Source organism: Patella vulgata, chromosome 5, assembly GCF_932274485.2.
Source record: "Patella vulgata chromosome 5, xgPatVulg1.2, whole genome shotgun sequence".
NCBI classification, from domain to species: domain Eukaryota; kingdom Metazoa; phylum Mollusca; class Gastropoda; family Patellidae; genus Patella; species Patella vulgata.
Window position 1 is genome coordinate 72,570,727 of NC_065883.2, and position 25,979 is coordinate 72,596,705.

The 25,979-nt window shown below is 38.5% G+C and overlaps 1 protein-coding gene across 4 annotated transcripts in view; it reads left to right on the forward strand.

Moving 5' to 3' along the window:
• The window catches only part of LOC126822359 (CLK4-associating serine/arginine rich protein), a 30,008-nt gene extending 10,762 nt beyond the window's left edge, over positions 1-19,246 (forward strand). For 2 of the 4 annotated variants that reach the window (XM_050551221.1, XM_050551220.2), the window contains exons 7-19: positions 800-948; positions 1,221-1,317; positions 2,097-2,175; positions 3,285-3,358; positions 4,415-4,456; positions 5,850-6,008; positions 6,731-7,024; positions 8,157-8,291; positions 9,618-9,675; positions 10,959-11,019; positions 11,730-11,788; positions 13,749-13,950; positions 15,077-19,246. In XM_050551221.1, the coding sequence (XP_050407178.1) occupies positions 800-948; positions 1,221-1,317; positions 2,097-2,175; positions 3,285-3,358; positions 4,415-4,456; positions 5,850-6,008; positions 6,731-7,024; positions 8,157-8,291; positions 9,618-9,675; positions 10,959-11,019; positions 11,730-11,788; positions 13,749-13,937 (1,396 nt within the window). In that variant the 3' untranslated portion in view covers positions 13,938-13,950; positions 15,077-19,246. Of the gene's footprint in view, positions 1-799; positions 949-1,220; positions 1,318-2,096; positions 2,176-3,284; positions 3,359-4,414; positions 4,457-5,849; positions 7,025-8,156; positions 8,292-9,617; positions 9,680-10,958; positions 11,020-11,729; positions 11,789-13,748; positions 13,951-15,076 lie in introns of those variants that run through there. The other 2 variants (XM_056101143.1, XM_056101144.1) reach the window with 2 other exon arrangements.
• The last annotated feature ends 6,733 nt before the right edge of the window (positions 19,247-25,979 follow it).

Genomic DNA, 25,979 nt, shown 5'->3' on the forward strand with positions numbered 1-25,979 from the left:
TGTATTTTATGAATGGATGATTCCAAGTTTGAAGATTGTTCATTTTAACTGTAGATTCGATAATAAACCTGTTATAGATTCCAAGTTTGAAGATTTTTAATTATAGATTTCATAATAAACCTGTAATAGATTTTACAAACTTAAATGAGAAGGCCAATACCAGTTCCAAAATTGTTTTTGGGGGAGCCATGGTGGTTCATTGAGTAAGACTTTGGCTCGCTAACCTTGAGGACACTGGGATTTTGAGCATGGTTCCAACTTGGATGTTGACTTGCTAACCTGTCGGTCAGGTGGTCGATCCTTCTGTTGACTGAGAATGTACATCAGGATATTTCTGGCATGGTTCCCCCTTATCAGTGGTGCTTGACCAAGAGCCTGGCAAGAGACAATGTATAGTCATTTGGATGGGACAAAAACTGAGGTCCTCGTGTTCACATTGGCATGCTTGACAGTTGGAATTTGAAATAAGAGAAGGTTATAGTGTTATATATCCCTCATAGCACATGTCATGGCCAGTCGGTGCAGAAAAGAAAGTAAGACGCTAAACTTCATTTCATTGCAATGGTTATTTTGAATTTTATATCTGATAAAAGATACACCTTGTGGGTTTTTTCTGTCTTGGTCATCCATTTTCCTCCCACTGCTAAAGACTCTACGAATTATTGAAATAAAATTGAACCATGTGTTAGTCCCGAAATGACCTAGTTTGTGTGGCGTGGATGTTAAACCCCATCTCTCTCTCTCTCTCAAAGATACCTGTATGTTATGAAAGGATGATTGTTTATTTATTTGATTGTAGATCTGATAATAAAGCTGCTATAGGTTTTACGTACGATGATTCAAGTGGAGGAGGAGGGAAGAAAGGAAAGCGAGGAGTTGTAGAAGAAGTTGTTAGTGATGTAGAAAGTGATGAAAGTAGTGATACAGATATAGAAGCTGCTGATTTAGGTAAATCATATAAATCATATATTTATAATCCAGGGGAGGTGGATGGCGGAATGGTTAGCACGTTCACGCTGTATCATAAGGTCTGTCATTGAGTCAACTAGTGTGGTTTCGATTCCCTTGTACGTGACAAGGAGTAGGGTCATCTGTCCAACCTTGTGTTTTTTTTCCAGGTTCTCCAGTTTCCTCCCACTGCTAAAGACCCCTATGCGCAAGCGAATTATTGAAATAAAATTGACCAAACAATAGCTATCAATAAATGTTTTATATTTTAGATGTAACATTAGATGTGGATGTATTAACACCAGACCAAACTGTAGCTATCAATAAATGTGCTGAACGCTACGGAATGAAAGATGATGATTTTATTAGGTTAGTTATATCTTTTCAAAATCTAGGGGACATATTGTTGAAATCTTCGTAATAATTTATGATGAAACATATGTATATGATTATTGCGCTCTCATTAACCAGGAGCTTTCCATTGTTCGATATGTCTGTAGATCGTTAGTTAACGATTATTTGCGGGTTCGCTCCCGGTGTTGGTGCAGGAAACAAAGTCTAACAAGTACAGCTGTCTATTCGTTGGGATGGGATGAAAACCAATGTGCCGTGTACACATTTAGCGTGCACGTAAAAGATCCCTTGGCAGTTGGAATTCAATATAATTGTCTGTCTTCATTATCCAAGTCAGAGCCAGAACAGTAGGACGTTGAACCCCATTTCATTTCATTTTCATTAACCTGGGGAGGGGTTGGTTGGCCGAATGGTTAACATGTGCGTGTTGTATCGCAAGGTCTGTCATTGAGTCAAGTGGCATGGTTTCGATTCCCCGCTTGTAAATGACAAGGAGTAGTGTTTTCTGTGGGTACTTCGGTTTCCTCCCACTGCTAAGGACCTTTGCGCTAGCGAATTATTGAAATAAAATTGAACCATATGTTAGTCTCGAAATGACCTAGTTCTCTCTCTCTTTAACTTAGACATGCATGTAAGACTTGATGTAAATGTTTTTGTGGTATTTCTGAGGATGTTTTCCCTGGTTACATGAAAACGGTCCCATTGCAACAATTGCATTAGACCAACTTTTTCACCGGCGAAAACGCATGCGAAAATGAACTTAACATTATGATTAACTTTATAATTTAATGTAGGTTGTTACGTAAAGATAAAGATGAAGTAGAAGCTTTACGACAGGCAAAATTAATGGAGGAAGAAAAGGCTCAATTCTCAGTAAGTGGTTTTATAATGTGTTAGGGGGGATTGGATGGCCTAATGGTTAGCGCATGCGCGTTGTATCATAAGGTCTTGTCATTGAGTCAAGTGGTGTGGTTTCGATTCTCCGGTTGTATGTGTCAAGGAGTAGGGTCCCCTGTCCAACCTCATGGGTTTTCTCCAGGCCTCCCGGTTTCCTCGCACGGCTAAAAACCCCTACGCGCAAGCGAATTAATTAAATAATATTGAACCATGCGTTAGTCTCAAAATGACCTAGTTTGTGTCAGTGGACATTAAACCCATCTCTCTCTCTCTCTCTCTCTCTCTCTCATTGATACAGGTATATCATGGTTTTGTCACAATTTTAGGCTCTATATTTATCTCATCATCTGTGAATACAGAAATCAGTCATTGTTTTTTAAAGTGAGTGATTGCCTGCCGCTCACCTGAATGTCGACCAAGGGGAGTTTTTTTTTCCCTCCCCTTAAAATTGAAAATCGCTCTCCTTTACAAAGTCATTGGGGGTTTATTATCATTTGTGAAACCAGGAATGACTCCGCTAACGTGCAGTTATTAATCTTCAGAACCATTTCCCAAACACACAACTAATCACTCTCCTTAATATCAGATCACTCTTCTTAATTTCTAAATCACTCTTCTTATCGAAACTGGGAGAGGGTTTTTAGGGGAGCTTTTTTTTTTCAATTTGTTGATTGAGGGGATCTTTTTTTGTCTCTCCTCTGAAATACAAAAAACAACGACGGAGAAATACATTTTTAAGGGATGCTGTGTTTAACTATTAGAATGTTTAACTTGATCAATTACTGGGTCGTAAATCTAGGAATGCTGTGTTTAACTATTAGATTATATAACTTGAACTATTACTGGGTCGTAAATCTAGGGATGCTGTGTTCTACTATTAGAATATTTAATTTGAAATATTACAGGGGCATAAATCTAGGGATGGTGTGTTTTAGTATTAGAATATTTAATTTGAAATATTACAGGGGCGTAAATCTAGGGATGGTGTGTTTTATTATTAGAATATTTAATTTGAAATATTACAGGGGCGTAAATCTAGGGATGGTGTGTTTTATTATTAGAATATTTAATTTGAAATATTACAGGGGCGTAAATCACGACGAGAGAGACGAGCCTATAAAGATAAAAGATTAATGGGTCGGAAAGTTAGCCCACCAAGGTTTGTTTTAAAATATTTTATCATTTATCCACAGTATGGGTGGTTCAGTTAGAATGGTGTCAACTGACTGACCAAGAGGTTGTGGGCTCATCCCAGTGATGGCTGAAAAAGTTCATTGAGATTTTTTAGCTGCAGGATGAATGGCCTGGCAGCAGCGTTCAGATGATACAGAAAACCAAGGTTCTGTGCATCTGTCATGCACACATGACAATTAAAATTTGACGTGGGGTAGGCAAAAGAAATGATGGCCGGGCGTAATGTCCCTTATTACATTACATGGTGTGTGCCCATCTTCATTAACCCAATTGGGGCTGGGGGGTTGGGCTGCTGAATGGTTAACGTGGGGGCTGGATCAGAATGTGGAGTGATTTCGATTCCCCACTTGTACGTGACAAGGAGTAGGGTTTGCCTGTCCAACCTCATGTGTTTTCTGCCCGCCCTACGGTTTCCTCCCACTCCTAGACACTTATGCGCAAGTGAATTATTGAAATATAATTGAAACATATGTTAGTCTCGAAATAACCTAGTTTGTGTCCAGTGGACATTAAATCCCATTTTCTCTCTCTCCAATTGGTACCGAATAGTAGGATGTTAAGTCCCATTTCATTTGAGGGATTGGATGGCCGAATGGTTAGCGCGTGCGTGTGGTATCATAAGGTCTGTCATTGAGTCAACTGGTGTGGTTTCGATTCGCTGGTTGTACGTGACAAGGAGTAGGGTCGCCTGTCCAACCTCGTGCGTTTTCTCTGGGTCCTCTGGTTTCCTCCCATTGCTAAAGACCCATACACGCAAGCAAATTATTGAAATAGAGTTAAACTATGTTAGTCCCGAAATGATCCTGTTTGTGTCGAGTGGACGTTAAACCCCATTTCTCTCCCTCTCTCTCCCTCCCTCCCATTTCATTTGATGCAAATGAGAAGTCGGTGATATTTATGGTTTGAATCAGGGTATTTTAGCTGATGGAAAAAATAAATGACTTATTTTTTTAAAATTGTAAATTATTGTTGACAACCTGTTTGTTTATCCTAATATATTTTTATATTTTGATATATTTAGTTATGCAGCAAGAGATAGTCCCAAGTATGAACCTTATAAGAAGTAAGTATCCTTACAATATAATAAACTGTCGAAAGTCGAGGGGATCACGGTGGCTAAGTGTGTAAGACGCTGGCTCGCTAGCCTAGAGGTCGGGTGTTCGATCCCTGCATTGGCCGAGAAAGTTCATCCAGATTTTCCGGCGTGGTTCCTCCTTGTCAGTGATGCAGAACGGAGGGCCTGACAAAGACAACTGTCTAGTCCTTCGGATGAGATGAAAAACAGGTCCCATGTATATATTGGAATGCATGTAAAAGATCCCCTGGCAGTTGGAATTCGATATAAGAGTAGGCAATAGTGCCGTTGGCCGGGCAAAATTTTCCTCATAGCACACTGTATGGCGTATGCCCGTCTTCATTAGCCCAGTATAGGAGCAGAACAGTAGGACGTTAAACCCCATTTCATTTCAGTTGAAAGTCGAAGAATAGTCTGAAATTCAGCTGCCTGGGAAAAATTCTCCTCCACATGTGACCATTGAAATGAAAAAAATTGAATGAAAAGGTTTTATATGACCGAATTTTTGTGTTGACGAAATATTAAATCCCAGTTCATTTCATTCCTACAAATAACCCAGTTAGTTTTCACAATGATCTGTTTAGGTGTCATCTGCAGCATGGTACTGCTTATCTTTATTAGATCTTGTGATTTCTAGGATTCACTCGAATTAAAGAGGCCTGTGAAAACATTTTAGATAATCTAAACGCTAGATAATCTCCCGACTTTGATTCTATCAGTTTTAAAACCGGCCCATCACTTATCAATTCGTCATATCTTTGTAACAGAACCATTTTTGGACAGATATTCCTATTAGAAATTCATCTTTCACAATACTGTAGTTTTTAATTGTGTGGAGCCATGGTGGCTAAGTGGGTAAGACGCCGACTCGCTAGTCTGGAGGTCACATGTTCGATCCCTGCATTGGCCGAGAAAGGTCATCAGGATTTTCTGATTCAACGATATATCATGCCAGCACTAGATTGAATCCTAGTCAGTAAGGGGTTCACGGTGGCTAAGTGGGTAAGACGCTGGCTCGCTAGCCTGGAGGTCAGGTGTTCGATCCCTGCATTGCCTGAGAAAGTTCACCCAGATTTTCAACGTGGTCCCCCCTTGTAAGTGATGCAGGACCTGACAAGGACACCTGTCTAGTTGTTCGTATGATACGAAAAACCAAGGTCCCATGTACACATTGGCGTGCACGTAAAAGATCACTTGGCAGTTGGAATTCGATATAAGAGTAGGCCATTGTGCTGCTTCCCGGGTAAAATTTCCCTTATTGCATGCTGTATGGCGTATGCCCGTCTTCATTAGCCCAGTCGGAGAAGAACAGTAGGACGTTAAACCCCATTTCATTGTGTGATTATGACATTATTCTAATACAGTTGTTTCCATTTTTCAGGGACTCCTCATCTTCACGATCTAGATCACGTAGTCCAGATGGACCAACCAAGGTGATGTTCATCACAAGTTTTGGGGATGAAGAAGACCATCCTGTTCAAGGACCCTGTCTTCCAGCTGCTGATAATGTTAACAAAACTGAGTCAAAGGGAAAATCCCGGTCGGTAGTCATGTTAATATCATTTTGTAGGGAGGGAATAGGGATAAATAGATCCTTCATTATTTTGTAGGGAGGGATAAAACGATAAATAAGTTAAACCCTTTATTATAGACTAATTTGCTAGGAAGTGACACACAGTGGTCTGTCAACTTTGCGATACATCAACAAATAGACCAGTTACAACCTTTCATTAGATTTCTAAAAATGACGATTTCCTTCTACTGTGAATTATTGAAATAAAAAAAATATCATGTTAGTCCTAAAATGGCTTTTGTGGTGTGGGGAACCATTAAACCCCATTTTTCTCTAGGAGGTTGGGTGGCCAAATGGTTAACGCTGCACCTTGCATTATAAGGTCTGTCATTGAGTCAACTGGCGTGGTTTCGATTCCCCAGTTGTACGTGACCAGGAATAGGGTCTCCCTTCCAACGTTGTGGGTTTTCTCCGGGTCCTCCTGTTTTCTCCCACTGAAGACCCCTTACTGGCAAGCGAATTAATGAAATGAAATTGTACCATATGTTAGTCCTGAAATGACATAGTTTGTGTCCCGTGGAGGTTAAACTCTCTCTCTCTCTCTCTCTCTCTCTTCCCCCCCCCCCCCATTTATCTCTTTTCAAAATATATTACATGGTAAATTTCAAAATATAAAATTCTGAAAAAGAAGTATTGAGAGTAGAATAGTGTATGTCATAAATATCATGGATTTATTTTGTATTTTTCAGATTATCTTCGAATCGTGAAGATCATAAAACTTCATTTAGACGTCGCAGATCATCTTCATCATCGTCTAGGTCAAGGTCACGTGATAGAAGGTCGCGTAGTAGGAATCGAAGGAGTGGTAGTTCCCCAAAAAGGTCACAGTACTCTAGTCGTAAATCTAAACAAACATCAGATAAATATCACAATAGAGACCGGTCTAGGTCAAGGTCTAGAAAAAGGTCACGATCATCCAGCAGCAGGTCAAGGTCATCATCATATTCTAGTTCAAGTTCATATAGTTCCAGGTCAAGGTCGAGGTTAGTCAAGCTGAAAATATGATCATTGTAGCAAAAGACAGAGAAAGGGGGTTTAACGTCCACTCGACACAAACTAGGTCATTTCGGGACTAAAGTATGGTTTGATTTTTTTATTTAAAAAATTTGCTTGCGCGTACAGTGGGAGGAAACCGGAAGACCCAGACAAAACCCACGAGGTTGGACAGGCGACCCTAGTCACTTGTCACGTACAACCGGGGAATCGAAACCACACCAGTTGACTCAATGACGGGCCTTATGATACAGTTCGCATGTGTTGACCATTCAGCCATACAAACCCCCCCCCCCCCCCCAATTGTAGCAAATTAGCACTGAAATCTCATCAGATGATATAAACAAGCCTTATTATAATCCAATTGAATTAGTGCTGGGTATTGCCACAGCAGTCACGATACGATATGTATTGCGATTCAGGTACTACGATACGATTCGTATCACGATTCATAACCTAGTCAATATTTACCCAGAAAACAACAGGATAAAATGAATGACTGATATTTTTAGTCCTGCCGATGTCGTAGAAATAAAACTGTTTTATATCGCGATATTGATGTGGATCAAAATAAGGACCTAAACAATTTAAGAGTGTTTGTACCTACGGATAATGTGTGATGTGGATTATTAATAGTGACAGGTTACTTACTGAAGCGACAAAAATAATATCGCGATTCAGCGTCTCACGATTCAGTGTGCAAATCGTGATAAATCGATTCAACAATATTAATGTGGATCAAAATAAGGACTAAATCAATTTATGAGTGACCGGTTACTCATTGAAGCGACAAAAAAAAACATAAAAAAGTATCGCGATACATCGATTCAACTTCTAGTGATTCAATGCGCGAATCGTGATACATCGATTCAAGGATATATCATGCCAGCACTAGATTGAATCCTTTGTCTGAAAATAAAATGAAAGTAGAGAAAAATATTGTGCAAGTTTCATTGTACAAGAGCTAAAATTTGTGCTCTGCCAATGAAATCTTTAAATGTTTTAAGTTTCTGGTATCAAACGATATATCAAAAAATGTATTTGATGACCCAAATGAGGTTATGTCAGTTACAAAATAGTTATAAAAATGAAAATCTAATTCAGTCAACCTTTCTATTTCAGGTCCCGATCTAGAAGTCAATCAATGAGTCCTAAACCGGTCATAAAGAGTTACAGAAGAGAAAGTCTGTCATCTAAATCAGACAGCTCTTCTGAGGATGATCGTTCCAGAAACAACAGAAATTATTCCTCTAAGAAGTAAGTCATCTCCTATAATAACAATCCTTTTTGTACGCCCACATTGAAATGTGGTTGTTGTGGGGTTGGATGGCTGAATGGTTAGCATGTGCGTGCTGTATCATTGAGTCAACTGGCAGGGTTTCGATTCCCTGGTTGTACATGGCAAGGAGCAGGGTCGCCTGTCCAACCTTGTGGGTTTTCTCTGGGTCCTCCGGTTTCCTCCTACGGGCAAACGAATTATAGAAATAAAATTAAACCATATGTTACTCCCGAAATGACCTAGTTTGTGTCGAGTGGACGTGAAACCCCATTTCTCTCTCTCTCTGAAATGTGGTTGTGCTTGTAGGGGGCGTTGGATTGGCAGGTTTGACGAGGCAAGCTGTCCATATGGGATGGAATACTTTGCAAATTGGTAGTGGCCCCAAATACCATCCTTGGCAGATGGTATACAAAGAAAAAGCATAGAAGTTGCTGTGTGGAATTAAAATTCTGTTTTTATGCGCCCACATTTTCATGTGGACGTATAATTTTGTCGCCCCTGTCCGTCTGGATGTTCGTTTTTTGTAGACACTCCACAGGTCACAATTTTTATTCGATTTTGACGAAACTTAAAATATAGTTCTTTATCCCAAAGATCTCTGTGTCTTTCAATATAGGCATATATCGGACCATAACTTCATGGATTATGGCCCCAGATTATACGAAAAATCACATTTTTAGCTGGTGGAAACGAGAGGTCACAATTTTCATCTGATTTTGATGAAACTTGAAATGCATGTTTATAACCCAAAGATCTTGGTTCCTTTCGATATTTGCGCATATCGTATCGTAACTTCCTGAATTATGCCCCCTGATTGTACGAAACATCGCTTTTGTTTATCTTGTTCTCTATCCATCTCTTGCAAAATGTGGGCGTATCCCCCCTGGCAGTTGCTGGTTGTATCTGGAAAAGCCCTGAGAGTAAATAAAGTATAACATGATATTATTTGTACCTGACATTTTGGCCGAATGGTTAGCATATGCGCGCTGTATCATAAGGTCTGTCATTGAGTCAACTGGCGTGCTTTCGATTCCCCGGTTGGACATGACAAGGAGATGGGTCGCCTGTCCAACCTCGTGGGTTTCCTCCGGTTTCCTCCCAGTGCTAAAGACCCCTACGCGCAAGTGAATTATAAAATTGAACCATGTGTTAGTCCCGAAATGACCTAGTTTGTGTCGAGTAGACGTTAGGCCCCCATTTCTCTCTCTCTCTCTCTTCATTAGCCCGGTCGGAGCAGAACAGTAGGACGTTAAACCCCATTTCATTTTCATTATAACTATGTGATTATCTTTGTTTATTTTTAGAACACCGTCTATATTATCAGTTGGTAAACACAAAACATCTTCGTACAGTTCTAACCAAGTCAGTAAGAAACAATTTTTTATGGGTTTTATTTTTTAAAAAAAAATGCTTTTGTCCTGGAGGGGATTTTGTTTGTGTTACGTGTTGTCCAGTTACAAGTGTTTTTTGTTTAAATTTAAAAGTGTTTGGATACTGAAAGCTGTTAATCTGTTCAGATTTTTTCTCAAATTCGAGGCAAGGGACAACGTATAGTTGTTAAGATAGTACTAAAAACCGAGCTCCTGTGTACACATTGGAGTGCACGTAAAAGAACCCTTGGCAGTTAGAATTCGATGTGAGAGTAGGCCATAGCGCCATTGTCCGGGCAAAATTTCCCTCATAGCACACTGAATGACGTATGTTACATGTTGTCCAGTTTTAAGTGTATTTTGTTTAAATTTAAAAAGTGTTTGGATACCTAAAGCTGTTAATTTGTTAAGATTTTTCTCAAATTCCATCTGACGCATTGGGACAATGAGAGGATGGGCTTTTCAGTTCTCTGTCCATCTCTTGCAAAATGTGGGCGTATCTTGCCTGGCAACTGCTTGTTTATTTGTAAGATGCGGACAAAAAGGGGAATAAGAGACATTTATTTGTAAAATAAGGAATACGGGATATTTATTTGTACGTAGGGGAATACGGGACGTTTATTTATAAAATGGGGAATACCGGATGAGGAATACAGGATATTAATTTGTAAGAAGGGGAATAAGGGATTCATTTATTTGTAGGGTGGGGAATAAGATATGTTTGTTTGTAAGATAAGGAAAGAATGAGGAATAAGGGATGTTTGTTTGTAAGAAGGGGAATAAGGGATGTTTATTTATAGAAAGGGGAATAAGAGATGTTTATTTGTAAGAGGAAGGTGGTTATTTATAAAAAGGGGAATAAGAATGGGACATTTATTTGTAAGAAGGAGAATAAGAGACATTTATTTGTAAGATGAGGAATACAGGATATTTATTTGAAAGAAGGGGAATAAGGGATGTTTATTTGTAGAAAGGGAAATAAGGGATGTTTATTTATAGAAAGGGGAATAAGGGATGTTTATTTGGAAGAAGGGGTATAAGATATGTCTATTTGTAAGATGTCGAAAGAATGAGGAGTAAGGGATGTGTGTTTATAAGAAGGGAAATAAGGGATGTTTATTTATAAAAGGGGAATAAGGGACGTTTATTTGTAAAAGAGGGGAATAAAAGACATTTATTTGTAAGAGAGGGGAAATAAGAGACATTTATTTATTTGTAAGAAGAACAGGAATAAGGAACATATGTTTGTAAGTTAGTATTTTGTTTCTTCCACAGAGCAAATTAACTCCACAAGAAAAAATGAAGAGGAAAATGCAGGCTGCTTTATCAAAACAATGTAAGAATTGATCAGTGTTCTAAAGTCTGTGTGTGGCATTTGTATTTTCCAGTGTGGTTTTACCCATGTCAGTGGTGCAGGATGGAGGGCATGACAAGAACAGCAGTCTAGTTGATCAGATTGGACAAAAAACTGGCGTGCACGTAAATGATTCAATGGCAGTTGGTATTCAATTTTCCCCATAGCGCTCTGTATGGCGTATGCCGTATACCTGTCTTCGTTAGCCAAGTCGGAGCAGAATAGTAGGACATCAAACTCCATTTCATTTCATTTATTAGTGCATTGTGGTTTACTCCATGATTTGTTTTTGATTCCCGGGTTGTACGTCACATGGAGTTGGGTGACAAGGAGTTGGGTCATGATAAGGAGTTGGGTCGCCTGTCCAAACTTGGTTTCCTCCCACTGCTAAAAACCCCTACACACAAGCAAATTATTGAAATAAAATTGAACCATGTTAGTCCCAAAATGACCTGGTTTGTGTCCAGTGGATGTAAACCTCTCTCTCTCTCTCTCTCTCTCTCTCTCTCTCTCTCTCTCTTTCTCTCTCTCCCTCTCTTGAATTTTACATTGTCTTGTACAGCTGTGATGTGTCACACTCAATCATATGTGTATGGTTCTAGAGGAAATATTTTAAATTAACTTGTCTAACCCAACCAGATGATTCTCAAGGAAATATTTCACTTTTAGAATTATTTCACTTTTACTTTCAGTCAAAGTAGACAAAAAGGTTGAACTGGAAAAAACAGAAAAAAGTATGCAAGAAAGAATGGTAAGTGGTTTTATTCTTTCGTTTAAAAATACTTTCCTGGTACAAACTGTGTGATTTAATGATATATTTGGACTAAAAACATATTCATACTGATTAGTCTATCAAAAATTTGCTTCAAAACCCTCTCAAACCGGGGATCACGGTGGCTAAGTGGGTATGATGTTGGCTCGCTAGCCTGGAGGTCGGGTGTTCGATCCCTGCATTGGCCGAGAAAGTTCATTCAGATTTTTCTGCATGGTTCCCCCTTGTCAGTGATGCAGGACGGAGGGCCTGACAAGGGCAGCTGTGTAGTCGTTCGGATGGGACATTGGCATACACGTAAAAGATCCCTTGACAGTTGGATTTCGATATAAGAGTAGGCCGTAGTTCCGCTGTCCGGGCAAAATTTCCCTCTTAGCACACTGTATGGCGTATGCCCGTCTTCATTAGTCCAGTTCGGAGCAGAACAGGACGTTAAACCCCATTTCATTTCATTTCCCTCTCAAACCTTTGTATGCGTGGGAAGATTCCTCAATCAATAAATAAACTGTTGTTAGAGGCCATGTCTGTCATCTGGCTTCTTTGACTGAGGGTCCATTTTTCAGAATGTATTTTTCATTACTTACTCTTTATTTACCATACATATTGAGGCCTTAGTGCATTCTTTATTATTTTCTGTCAACTTCTTTTTCTGCCATTTAATTTAAGTCTTTTGTACGTTTACACCCCTTAATGTTCCCAAAACCTCCTAACCATTTCATCAAGAAATAACAACCGCTCCCTCACTTAAGCTGGCACACAATAAGCTGGCAGACAACAGCCAGATTGCCAGTTAGTGATACCCTGACATTTTGGCCCAGTGCTTGCCCCATGGGTGTTTTTCAGGTAATCCAGTAAGACAGGGTGTTTATACCTTCCATATATACCAAATTTGCCACACTTTTATTGGAAATAACCACCTGATAAATACTTTGGTGACAATGTATCTTTAATGAGGGCTGTGATAAGTCTAGTTACGATATGATATACAGATTGGTAGTTTGTATGAAAGTATGCATGGAAACACTCACTGTAACCCAGGTATCGTTTAATCTTGTGTATCTAGCACTAATCTATTTTACATTCTTTTAATATCAAATCTTTGTTTAAAATTCGTAAAAACTGTTTAAAATCTCCATGAATCGTTTAATTTGTACTTGTGTCCAGTTTAAAGCTGACTGATTAATTTTGATGAGTGTGCAATTTACAAGTGTTTAATTTCCTGACCACTGTTCAAAAATTAATCATTATACATCATTAATCAATTGGGTTGTTTATTTTTTAACAGTGATTGAGAAATAAAACACTTGTAAATTGGACACTCGTTATCAAAATTGAATGGTCAGCTTTAAACTGAACACAAGTACAAATTAAACGATTCATGGTGATTTTAAACAGTTTTTACAAATTTAAAAACAAAGATTGGATATTAAACGAATGTGAAAGAAATTAGTGCTAGATACACAAGATTAAATAATACCTGGGTTACAGTGACTGCTGTCCGAGCAAAATTCTCTTCTCATCAATTTTATTTAAAGATACATTCTGTAAGATTTAGATAAAGAGCTAGCCATTCTTGCTATAATAGTTTGAAATTAGATAATGTAAAATGAATAATTTCAAAATTTCATTCAAATTACTCTATTGCGAGCGAAGATATTAGCCTTTGAAGGTTTGACAAGACGTGTGCAATAATTCAACCACCATACTGGTTGTTCGAAGCTCAGTCTCGTTCCTCCATTTTTACCTTAAATCAAAATATGGCTGAACTGTTCTAATCTATTTAATATCGGAAAAATCTGATGCCATCGCGAGTTGATTATGGCCTGGATAAGTTAATTAAAGTCTAATTAATAATTTAGAAAATATTTCAGGCCTAAAGAAAGACCTGCATAATGTATGTTTAATAGTAAGATTATTTTTTGTGTTTTTTTTATAACAGGATCGTGAAGAAGATTTAAGATTACGGTCTTTAGAGATGAGACGTAGAGAACGAGAGAAACGACATAAAGAAATGGAGGAATACGACCGTGATAGAAGTCGTAGTCGAAGTAGAAGCCCTGTACGATCTAAAAAACGAAGTCGTAGTCGATCACCTAGATCCAGACATTCAAGAAGGTCAAGGTCGTAGGCCTTGTTCAGAGGTAATACAACATTCTTGTTTCTGATGTAGAAATAAATTTCGAATGTTTTCCTGATATATTTGTAGGGGGTGGATGGTCGAATGGTTAGAATGTGTGCAAGCCATAACGAGGTTTGTCATTAAGTCAAGTGGCGTTGTTTCGATCCTCTGCTTGTAGGAGTAGGGTTGCCTTCCAACCTTGTGGGTTTTCTCATAGGCCTCCGGTTTCCTCCCATTGCTAAAGACTCTATGCACAAGCGAATTATTGAAATAAAATTGAGCCATATGTTAATCCCGAAATGACCTGGTTTATGTGGAGTGGATGTTAAACCCCATTTCTCTCTCTCCTGATATATTTCCATTTCTTATTGAAACATAGAGAGCTGCAGTGAATCATAGAGTAAGGCGTGGCTCACTAACAAGAAGGTCTTGGGTTCGCTCCCAGTGTTGTCCAAGAAAGTTCCTCAGGATTTCCCCCCCGTTTCCTCATGTCGGTTGTTCAGGACGGAGGGCATGACGAGGAACGGCATCCAGTCGATTGGATGGACGAGAAACCGAGGGAGAGAGAGAAATGGGTTTAACGTCCACTTGACACAAACTAGGTCATTTCGGAACTAACATATGGTTTAATTTTATTTCAATAATTCGCTTGTGCATAAGAGTCTTTAGCAATGGGAGGAAACCAGAGGCCTATGAGAAAACCCACGAAGTTGGACAGGCGACCCTACTCCTTGTCACGTACAACCAGGGAATCCAATCCACGCCAGTTGGCTCAATGACAGGCCTTATGATACAGCGCACACATGCTAACCATTCGGCCATCTAACCCCCCTTCACGTAAAAGAATCCTTGAATGTCTGATTTCAAACTAAGGGTAGACCGTAGTGTACGGGCAAAATTTTCATCAGGTCTGTGATGGAGTCGGCCCTACCTTGCAGGTTTTCTCTTTTATTCAGCTGTCTAGTTGTTCGGATGGTATGTAAAAGTAGCTGTCTCATAGCTCACTGTATGGTGTATGTCCGTCTTCATTAGCCTAGTCGGATGTTAAACCCTGTTTCATTTCATTTCATTTCTCCTTTATTTGTTTGTGATAAATGTAACAATATAATAAAACCTAATTAATAGATTCTAATATTGATTTATTTTAGGTACCAGACTGCTAATATTCCATCTTCAACATAACATCAAAATATAATATTACAGAGGAGAGATTATCTGTGTCAAAATATAATATTACAGAGAAGAGATTATCTGTGTGAAATAAAACTACACTTCCCAACTTCATTATTCGAGTTGGTGCAAATAAATAGGAACTTTTCAAATACGCCATCGGCTTCATTATTCGAGTTGTTCCAGATAATTGGAACTTATTTGGCTGTGTTTGGCCAGATAAATTGGAACTTTTCAAAATACCGCCTCTGTCTTCATTAGCTGAGTTGATGCAGATTAGTTGGAAATTTTCAGAACAAGGCTCCGTCTTCATTAGCTGAGTTGATGCAGGAAAGTTGGAACTAATACCCCATTTCATTGTGAAATACACCTGTGAGATTATTGCTAGTTATTGTGAAATGAATCTTGTGAGACCAAGTTATTGTAAAACGAATCTTGTAGCACCAAGTTATTGTGAAATTAAACTTGTGAGACCAAGTTATTGTGAAACAAATCTTGTGCTCGACCAATTTATTGTGAAACGAATTTTGAGAAGCCAAGTTATTGTGAAACGAATCTTGTGAGACAAACAAAATGTGAATTGTTATATCTCTCAGTACCTTAGGCCATAAAAAAAAAATTATTTTGATTCTCAGATTATCCAACGTCACTTAGAAAAAGCTGCATAACCTGTTTTTGTTATAAAAAATGAAAAATAAAAACGGACTCATTAATTTCCCCATGTAAATATTTTATCCTGGTTACAGGAAGTAAATCTGTAAAAAAGTTTTAATGTATCCATAGACTCATTTATCAAGTACACAACCCTGATAAATGTTACCAACAATCATAAATGATACTGGACAATCGTACATTCCTACAAACAACAATTTGATGTGTATAAAAGTCATTTAGCCAAGTAGTGGTCCCTTGACAAAATAAAACACAAAAATAAAAATGTCCCTCCCTCATCGGATTTTTGGTAAGGATTGTCTTGAGAAACAGAATATTTTTTTTGTTTGGCCTTATAGAAGTGATTCATGGTGGCGTTCAAAACAGTTTGTGTTGAAAATATTAAAGCTCCGAAGTGATTGTTAATTCATTGTAATTTTGTGCATATCATTAGGATGTTTTTGGAAGTGAAAAGCAACAAACCCTGGATGAAAAAAACCCATCTGTAATAATTAAACATACATTAGGCAAGAGGTAAATCTGCCTATTGCAGGTCTTTCTTTAGGCCTTAAATTTTATATAAACTATTAATTAGATATTAATTAACTTGACAGGACCATAATCAACCCTCACTGCCATCGTTAGCCTGCAATGTTTACTGGATTTGAATACATTTTGTGATGGATAATTTAACATTAATATGGTTAATCGAGATTTGATTTGTTATACAAATGTCTGACGACAGAGACTAGCCTAAAATTCAATCGCTAATATCTTGGTTCAGAGTAAAGCAATTTGACCGAAATTTTCAGCATATTTTGTTTTCATTATCCATTTTTTAACTATTATAGCAAGAACTGTCAGTTCTTTATCTAATCTTACCTAATGCCTCTTTAACCCTTATTGTAAATAATAATTACCCCAGTCCCTGAAATAATTAAATGTATTTTTACACGAAGTTTTGTATCAAATATCAAAAGCACCTAAAACTAATATTGTTGTATCCGGTTTTGAATTCAAACTTTATTGACTGATCAAATGTGTTTTACAATGGCATGTGTGATTAATATTTTATATTTGTTTAAAATGCACAAATTAAGACGCCATTTTTTTGTATATATGAGATATAATATAAAGTTTACATGATGTTGAGAGTGCTAGGTGTTGAGTATGATGAAAGACCATTTGAGATACTATAGTCCTGATCAGAGGTCGCAGTGGATCAATTTCGAGTTCAAAAATTTTGCGTTTTTGCTCTCTACATCTGTGTGATTTAGAGTCTCTCAATAGAAGCACGTAAAATCGTTACGTGAACAACCCTATTTTAAGCGTTCTTATTTCATAGATATTGTATTTAGTCTAATGACGACATAAAGTTGACGGCATGTCTATGGTTGACGGCATGTCTATCAGGGCTTGCCACGAGACGCGAGCAGTTTCTCGCGCTCGCGCTGTGCTCACGTAAATCTACATTTACGCGAGCGGTTCGTTGCTCGCGCAAAATTTTAAGAAAACCCTGTAAAAATAATCAAAATATTGACAAGTTTATTGCCGAAACTAAACCAACAATGTCAATAACTTCATAAATTCGTCTGTCAAACTGAGATTCACCCAGCTGCAGGCGGCATTTCCTCCTTAAATTTGATTGGCTAAAAATTTACTCAGCACTCTTGTTACTAAAAATACACTTTAGACCTGAACGTTATGACTGGTTTTCCTACGAACACCAGTAACGAACGCGTGATAATCGAGTCTAAAGTAAAGAATGTTTACATCCCGGCATTAGGCATTCACGCTAAATGAACACGTTTCAAACTAATATTTATCGGTATTTTCTATTTTATCAGAACTTCGGTTTTTATTCCATTGTGCAGTCGTATAATTTTCAATCTAAGCGTAATAATGGCCAAAGGCAACCTGATTGCCCTATCCACATTTATTTCGTGGGGTGAAGAAATCCATACGGAAATTGGTTTTAATAAAGAAGAGTACGTATGACTGTCAAAAACAGAAAGCGATGGTCACACATGTTTACTGCAAACTTTGTGCCAGGAATAGCAATTTTCTTATGATTTTAAATTGAAACAATGTTACAAAATGTGTGCTCACGCAAACAACATTTTGCGTGAGCAATTTTTATTGCTCGCCTTGCTCGCCCAAACCTAAATTTGCGTGAGCAGTCATCTGCTCGCCATCAATTTATTCGTGGCCAGCCCTGTCTATGGTTGACGGCACAGTCATTTCAATCTTTCACTTCGACAGGAAGTAAAGAGCAAACTATCGCTATGAAAGTGAAGCCAATATTTGATTGGCTGAATGTAAACAGTTTATCGTGTTCTAGCCAATCTAAAGTCTTGTATGAAATGCGTTTTATTGCTTCCAGTGCGGCAAAATAGGGGGTCTCAGAATAGCTACGTATAGAAGGCTTACTGCCATGAACTTAAAGATTATGACCGAAATAAGAGGAAATATAAAAACCTACGGAGACTACGTACAGTAGAGGTGTGTAAATGCCATGTGAAGCACGGAAATTTATGGCGTAGTGTACAAACTACGAAATAGAATAATCTAATTATTCTCAATTCAGGGAAATTTTCTGCGTGTATATTTCGCAGAGTCCGTCAATATTTGCGTTTATTTTGAAAAAAATGCATGAAAAACACAGATTTTTGGGTGACTGCGACCTCTGGTCACGATATTTAGGAAAGTCAGAATTCGCATATATTGTGTTAATTTTAAAGCCTTTCATTCCCGTCTTTAATAACCCGGTTGGTGCAGAAAAGTAGGATGTTAAACCCTGTTTTATATCATATCATCCTTCTGTTTGTGGTTACTATGGTCACAGGTTTCTTGTACCTATTTCCATGCTCGCCTATTGTAATAATATAATTAGGTCTTGAAACGGGACCATTATAAAGTATCAGATGCCCCTCAGAGAGTTTATGTAGTAAGGATGCAACAAAAATAATTGTAAAACGAATAATTGCAATATCTTTTCACGATAATCCAAATATTCATAGTTTAAAGATTCATTATCACATTTTTTAATCCAAAATGATTCTTTTTGAAGTAAGGATTTTGTCGACATTATTGAAAGAGAATTGGTTTCAGGCGAGTTATTTGCCCCGGAGTTAGAAATCGGAGTCAGACCAGTTATTTCATAATCTCACTTACGAACAGGGATTTAACAAACTTTAGACATTATACTTAGTCATAGCCTAATGTTTTTGGGTTTTTTTTTTAATGGTCTGGGGCCTGTTTTACGAAATTTTTACTAAGATAAAATCCAAATTTTAGTAATTTGATTGGATAATATTAGATTGATTTTAGTACTTAACCAATCAATATTGAAGTATCTACTAAAGTTTTGATTTTATCTATAGTTAAGATTTCAAGAAACAGGGCCCTGAATTGAAATAAAATAAATTGTTTCTTTTTTTGAGATTTGATTGTATATAAATAGAAATTAAATTGAAATAAATGGCTATACAGTGAAATATGTTGTTTTATTGGTAGCTTTTTTTTTTTATAGTGGGGAGCCGCTGTGGCTCAGCTGGTAAGAGAGAGAGAAATGGGGTTTAACGTCCACTCGACACAAACTTATGGTTTAATTTTATTTCAATAATTCGCTTGCGCGTAGGGGTCTTTAGGAGTGGGAGGACCCGGAGAAAACCCACTAGGTTGGACAGTTGACCCTACTCCTTGTCACGTACAACCGAGGATTTGAAACCACGCCAGTCGACTCAATGACAGACTTTGATACAGTGCGCGCACGCTAACCATTCAGCCATCCAACCCCCCAGCTGGTAAGACATTGGCTCGCTAACCTGAAGGTCCCGGTGTTGACCCAGAAAGTTATTAGGATTTTCCGGCATTGTTCCCCCATGTCAGTGGTGCAGGACGGACGGCTTGGCAAGTGACAACATATAGTGTCGTCCAGATGGGACCAATAACCAAGGTCCCGTGTACAAATTGAAGTGCACATAAAAGAACCCTTGCCTGTTGGAATTTGATATTAGATTTGTAGGATGTTAAACCCCACTTAATTTCATTTCACCTTTATCATATTGAGATAGAAATGGGGTTTGCAGATTTTTTCACAAAATGTGAAATGACCAAGACTAGTAATTACTTCCCCTGATGATAAATGCAGTGTGCTTAATCGTAGTCATTTTTTCTTTCCCCCCACCCCCCTTTATTGGCATGGCTACTTTTCTAGACTTTTTGGTCTAGAATCCAGAAAAGTTTTTTATATTTAATTTTTCTGCCAGGTTTTAGTGAACATTTCATGATTTCGTGGTGGAAGTATGCAGAAATGAATTGCAGTGACTAAAATACTGTCACTGCCTATAGATTCCCATGACCAGGCCTAGCCAAATAAATAAACGGTCCACCCCTTTAGATATTTTTATCAGGTGGTTGTGACATCTTTGTCACTTAGTGGTTATAAAGACTAAAAACGAAGCCACGGTGGCTAAGTGGGTAGGACGCTGGCTCGCTAGCCTGAAGATTGTGTGTTCAATTCCTGCATTGGCCCAGAAAGTTCAGCATTTTCTAACGGGGTTTCCGCTTGTCCATCGTGCAAGACGGAGGGCCTAACAATGACAGCTGTCTAGTTGTTCGGAAGTGACGAAAAACTGATGTTCCGTGTATACATTGGTGTGCACGTAAAAGATGCCTTGGTAGTTAAAAGTCGATATAAGAGTAGGCCATAGTGCCGTTGCACGGGCAAAAATTCCCTCATAGCACACTATGGCATATGCCCATCTGCATTAGCCCAGCATAGGAGAAGAACAGTAGAACGTTAAACCCCATTTCATTTCATTTTATAAAATCATCGGAAGTGTTGTTCAAGAAATGTCATGTGGTGATGTTAATTGGTAGAGAATAACTAGTCTGATCCCTAATAAGTTAAATGTAGTTGTCTCCCTTGTATAATGTATGATCATCGATACATTCAGTCGACAGTTAGACCTTCATTTATCAGACCCCTTTCAAACTTCTTACATATTTGTTTTTCTTAATGCTAATAGAATTTGAGATATTAATTATTTATAATTCCATCATTAACGGACAGATCTCACGAGAGGGGGGGGGTGGTGGATGCAGCCGGTGAGCCGCCCCAGTCCCAGTGCCCATAAGAGTCTATGAGGTCCATGCTTTCTAATACTATGTCACTTACGCTTATTACAGAACTTGACAAAATGGTCCACAGATCTTTTAAAAAGATTTTTGATTCCCCAGAACATATATAGTGCAACTGACTCATCTAGATATGAGTAATGTTGGAAAGGAGGCGGGGTGGGAGGCAAAAAAGGTCTCGCCCCAGCACATTTTTTTTTCCTATCAAGGGCCCTGTTAACGAAACACCCAAGAGGCGACAGTTAATTAATCTCCGTTTTAAAATACCTTCCTTGATACAGGCACACAAAGAAAAATATAAGTTACCTCCCCTGCATTGCGATCACTAAGTTGTAAGATTTATTCTAGTTGAGATTCGCACGAGACAGCTCCCCGAACGAAGCTTCGAAAGTAGGGGAGAAAACCTGCACTTGTTCCTATCTTCTATTTTCATTTTTTTTTTCTTTCTGTGAAACATTCAGATTTGTGAACGGAACACCTTGACTTCCACGACATCCATCTGACCATGTTTAAACGACCCGTTCATATTTTTCCATTTTATTTTGAAAACATCATATGAACCAAAAGATAATTTTACCCTGTAAAGAAAATGCCAGCCTGCAACGCCGCTTCAGTCTGCCACCCCCAAGCTCAGGTCCTTCACAAACTTTTATTGTCATTCTTAGTGTTAAAAATGAAATGGTGTTTACCGCTTTTCATTTCTGCTCCGACTACAGGGGCGGATCCAGGAATTCTTGCAGGAGGGGGTTTACAAATTTCGTCAAGGTCACGAGATTTTAAACAGAGCAAGCGCTAACCCTAGCACAAGACCTAGCCCTAACACCTACCCACAATTCTCGGCAACAATCACGTGACCTAACCCTGTTTACACCTTGTGGTCTTGAAGAAATCTACAGGTAGCCTTAATTTTTAAATCTGGCCCTATTTATGCCACAAATTTGTGTCGTTAGTGTGCGAGCATGGGGCAGGGGCGGATTGGGGTGGGGGGTGCATATCCTCTCCTGCTCAGCTACATAAAAAAAATGTAAAACAACAGCGTATAGTCGTTCGGATGTGACGAAAAACAGAGGTCCCGTGTACACATTGGCGTGCACGTAAAAGAACCCTTGACTGTTGGAATTCGATATAAGAGTAGGCCGTAGCGCCGCTGTCCGAGCAAAATGTCCCTCATAGAACACTGTCACGGTCATGTGCTTTATCCTTTTATCCTTTATCATCAGTTAGTGGGGTGGGATAGGCATTCAAAGCGCGAGATGTATGTGATATCACAATTAATGCTTTGCATCAATCAAATTGAATCACAATGTCATTGTATTAATTCATAGGGTCAAAAGCCGCTTGTATGACCTCTGGTGCGACCTTCCACTACAACCGGTCAGATTTTCATGTAGTAGAGGCTATCGAAAGTAAAAAAAAATAAAAAAAAAATAAACAGAAAACGAATTATAGATCTGTATTTTGATCAGATTGGAGGGGGCACAAAAACTCCAACCCCGCATGACGTAAAGTGCGTCATTGCACTCCCTTCACATAGCTTCTTGAGAAATATGTTTGAAAAAAAAGTGGGTTGCACTATTTATCAATGTTGAGAGCCTAGAACCAGACAATCTACATTTTTATTCAATTTTTTTTTTACCTAGATGTCATCAATTTACAGTTCTATGTTAATATCATCGCCCTAACACTGTATTATACATCCTCTTGAAGTGACAAGATTTTTTGTATTTGGAATAATAATAATCTTATGGGACAAAAATGTCTGATATCTGGCAAGCGCGAATGTGATTATAGAAAAACGAACTGCACGTTAAACTTTTGACATGGGAAACAATTTCGTCGAAATGTTTTGACATTTAAAGAGAGAGAGAGAGGGGGTTTATCGTCCACTCGACACAAACTAGGTCATTTCGGGACTTACATGGTTCAATTTTATTTCAATAATTCGCTTGCGTGTAGGGGTCTTTAGCAGTGGGAGGAAACGGGAGAGTCCGGAGAAAACCCACGAGATTGGACAGGCGACCCTACTCCTGGTCACGTACAACCGGGGAATCGAAACCACGCCAGTTGACTCAATGACAGACTTTATAATGCAGCGCGCACGTACTAACCATTCGGCCATCCACCCCCACTTAACATTAAAAGCATATCCAATTGTTTTTCTAGCGCCTTCAAAGATTCGAAATGGAAATGTTTTAATGTTTAACAGGTGAATGAAATCGTGTCTCTACCATTCATAAATAAAATCTGTTTTTTTTCTCCATCAATGTTTTGAATTCGGTGTCTTTGATCTTCTGAAAATAGAAAAAATAAGTGTGACTTAATGGTCGGGGTTCAACGTTTGAAAAACATAAAATCACACAAACTGCATTTTAGTATAGATAACCCACGATATATATTACATAGATGTATAAACTTTATGGATCATTGACGAAGATGTTTTTAAAAAAAAAGGCCCGGTCATCATTTAAAAACCGCCAAGTCCCCTATAATTTCAACAAATAATTCAATTTATGGCGTAAATTCATTTTAGGACTAGTCCCGAAATGACATAGTTTGTGTCGAGTGACGATAAAACCCATTTCCCTCTCTCATTTTTGGACGTTTAGATTGGAGTGAGGCCAAAACGCAGGCAAATCTTCGCCCTATACTTTTTCGACGTTGGGGGGTGGGGGGGGTATGGTCTGCGCGAGCAAATGGGGAAGGGGCTCCTGAACTGGACCCCTCATCTGGACTCGCGCCTGCATAATAATTTTTTACTAACTGGGGATTTGAATTGCATGCAAAATGTCGATAAAACTACATGTAGAAACTGATTGTCCTGGATGTGGTGAGTGATTGATATAGACAAGACTAATATAGGTCGATTACACGTTTAAATATTTAGGCCAATTATTGTCGTTTCGCTTCGTTATGTATTTTGACACCTACATTAAAAATGTAGGCCGTGGGAGGTGTGAATATAAAGGTAGTTAGAAGCTGATTTCTATATGTGGGTCACAATAAAAAGATGAATAATCACTCTTACCAAGAAATGAAATGAAATGGGGTTTAACGTCCTACTGTTCTGGTCCGACTGGGCTAATGAAGACGGGCATACGCCATACAGTGTGTTATGAGGGACATTTTGCTCGGACAACGCCGCTATGGCCTACTCTTATATCGAATTCCAACTGTCAAGGGTTCTATTACGTGCACGCTAATGTGTACATGCGACCTCTATTTTCCGTCCCATCCGAACGACTATACGTTGTTCCTTGCCAGGCCCTCCGTAACCGTATACCCGAAGATTATTCTATTGTTTTGTCTTATTTCTCGTCCGTTTCAGCTATAACTATATCGCCGTGTATTTATAGTCAAGCCAGCCCCACCCTCTTTAGTCCTGTTGATTACGTCACTACTCCTGTTGATTCATTCACGTGTTAAAATTACAAAACTTTTCCCTACACCATACTTAAAATATCTGGCGACCAAAACAGCTACACTTCCATTGTTATAGTTTTTTTCTTCAAATATTACGGCTTCCATACCCGACATAAGTGAAAACAATCGCGGTAGTGTTTCTAACCAAATGACCAGGTTTTCTTTTTTTGTAAGAAAAAAAAGATGTCCTAGAACGTCGACATTGGGACGAAGAAAAAAACTGTTTTTCATTTTCCAATATTTGTCAGTCGCCTTAACAAGCCTGGCCGGTTTAAGAACAAACTGTCACGAATGAGAACCCTCCTGTTTTCAAAGTTCGACTATTAACAAGATTAAAGGAAAACGAATATTTTTTGTTATGTCATTGAAGGCGTCTAAAGGCCTAACACAGTCCGATCCCTATGGATTAACCTTCGTCCGATTTGGCCGTCACTTCAAAATACCGTAAATTCATTGTCTAATAATTAGGCAATCGGGGTTTAAGTTGCGGCTCAGTGGTGACTTGACCAAAACGTCGACACTCTTTGTTGTGTTGTATACCAGAAAATCTTTTTGGCAGAAGTATTTCTGAGATTTTGTTTGAATACTCGGCTAATGTTTATTTTGGAAACATTTGGAAAGCTGCTTCAAGTATATAGGGGAATTAGTTACAGAGAAATTTAAAATGGCGTTCTTCGAGAGGTGATGACAAGGGCCAGTTTTGTTAAATGTTTTTTTTCTGATTACTAAGCTTGACGTGGCTGAGACGTCAGGGGAAATCCCCTCATCACCAAACCAAAGCTCCTGTATTTTTTTACATTAAGAGATACGATGATTCAATTCTTATACAAATACATGTCCATTTTCTTGTGCTTTTGAATTCAATATAATTCGTCTGAGTTTCTGCAAATCAAATAACAATCATTCTCGTACTAAAGATCATGTTAGCCATTGTACTCCCCCGACATTTTTTCTATCAAAATCAGATTAACGTCCTACTGTTCTGCCCCGAACTGGGATAATGAAGACGGGCATACGCCATACATTGTGCTATGAGGGGAAATTTTGCAAGGACACCGGCACTACGGCCTACTCTTATATCGAATTCAACTGTCAAGAGATCTTTTACGTGCACGTCAATGTGTACACGGAACTCAGTTTTTCTTCCCATCCGAACTAGATATCTGTCCTTATCGGGCCCTCCGTCCTGCATCACTGACAAGGGGGAACCACGCCGGAAGATCTGGATGAACTTTCTCGGCCAATGCAGGGATCGCACACCCCACCTCCAGGCTTGCGAGCCAGCGTCGCACCCGCTTGGCCACTGTGACCCCCCCTTATTGCAAGAAGGAGAAAAAAAGTTGTCTAAGTGTTGGGTTAGAATGAACCTATGCTGTAACAACAAGAGGTAATTTGTTTTAGAAATTTACAGCCTTGGTTTAAATGTAATTTTTTCTTCTTTTTTTTCCAAATTAAATGTAAATGAAACTGTCTACATACAATTCAATAGAGAATAAACAGGTCGCACATTGTCGGTCGCCAGAGTCGCAATTTGTCATAAAAATATGAAAGTGGCGATAAAAATTTGATTTGGGCGATAACGTTTTGGGGTACTTGGCGATTCTTTTTGAGAACTAGCGGAAAAAAAAATCTTAAAATTCTAATCGGATTTATCCTGGATTCACATTA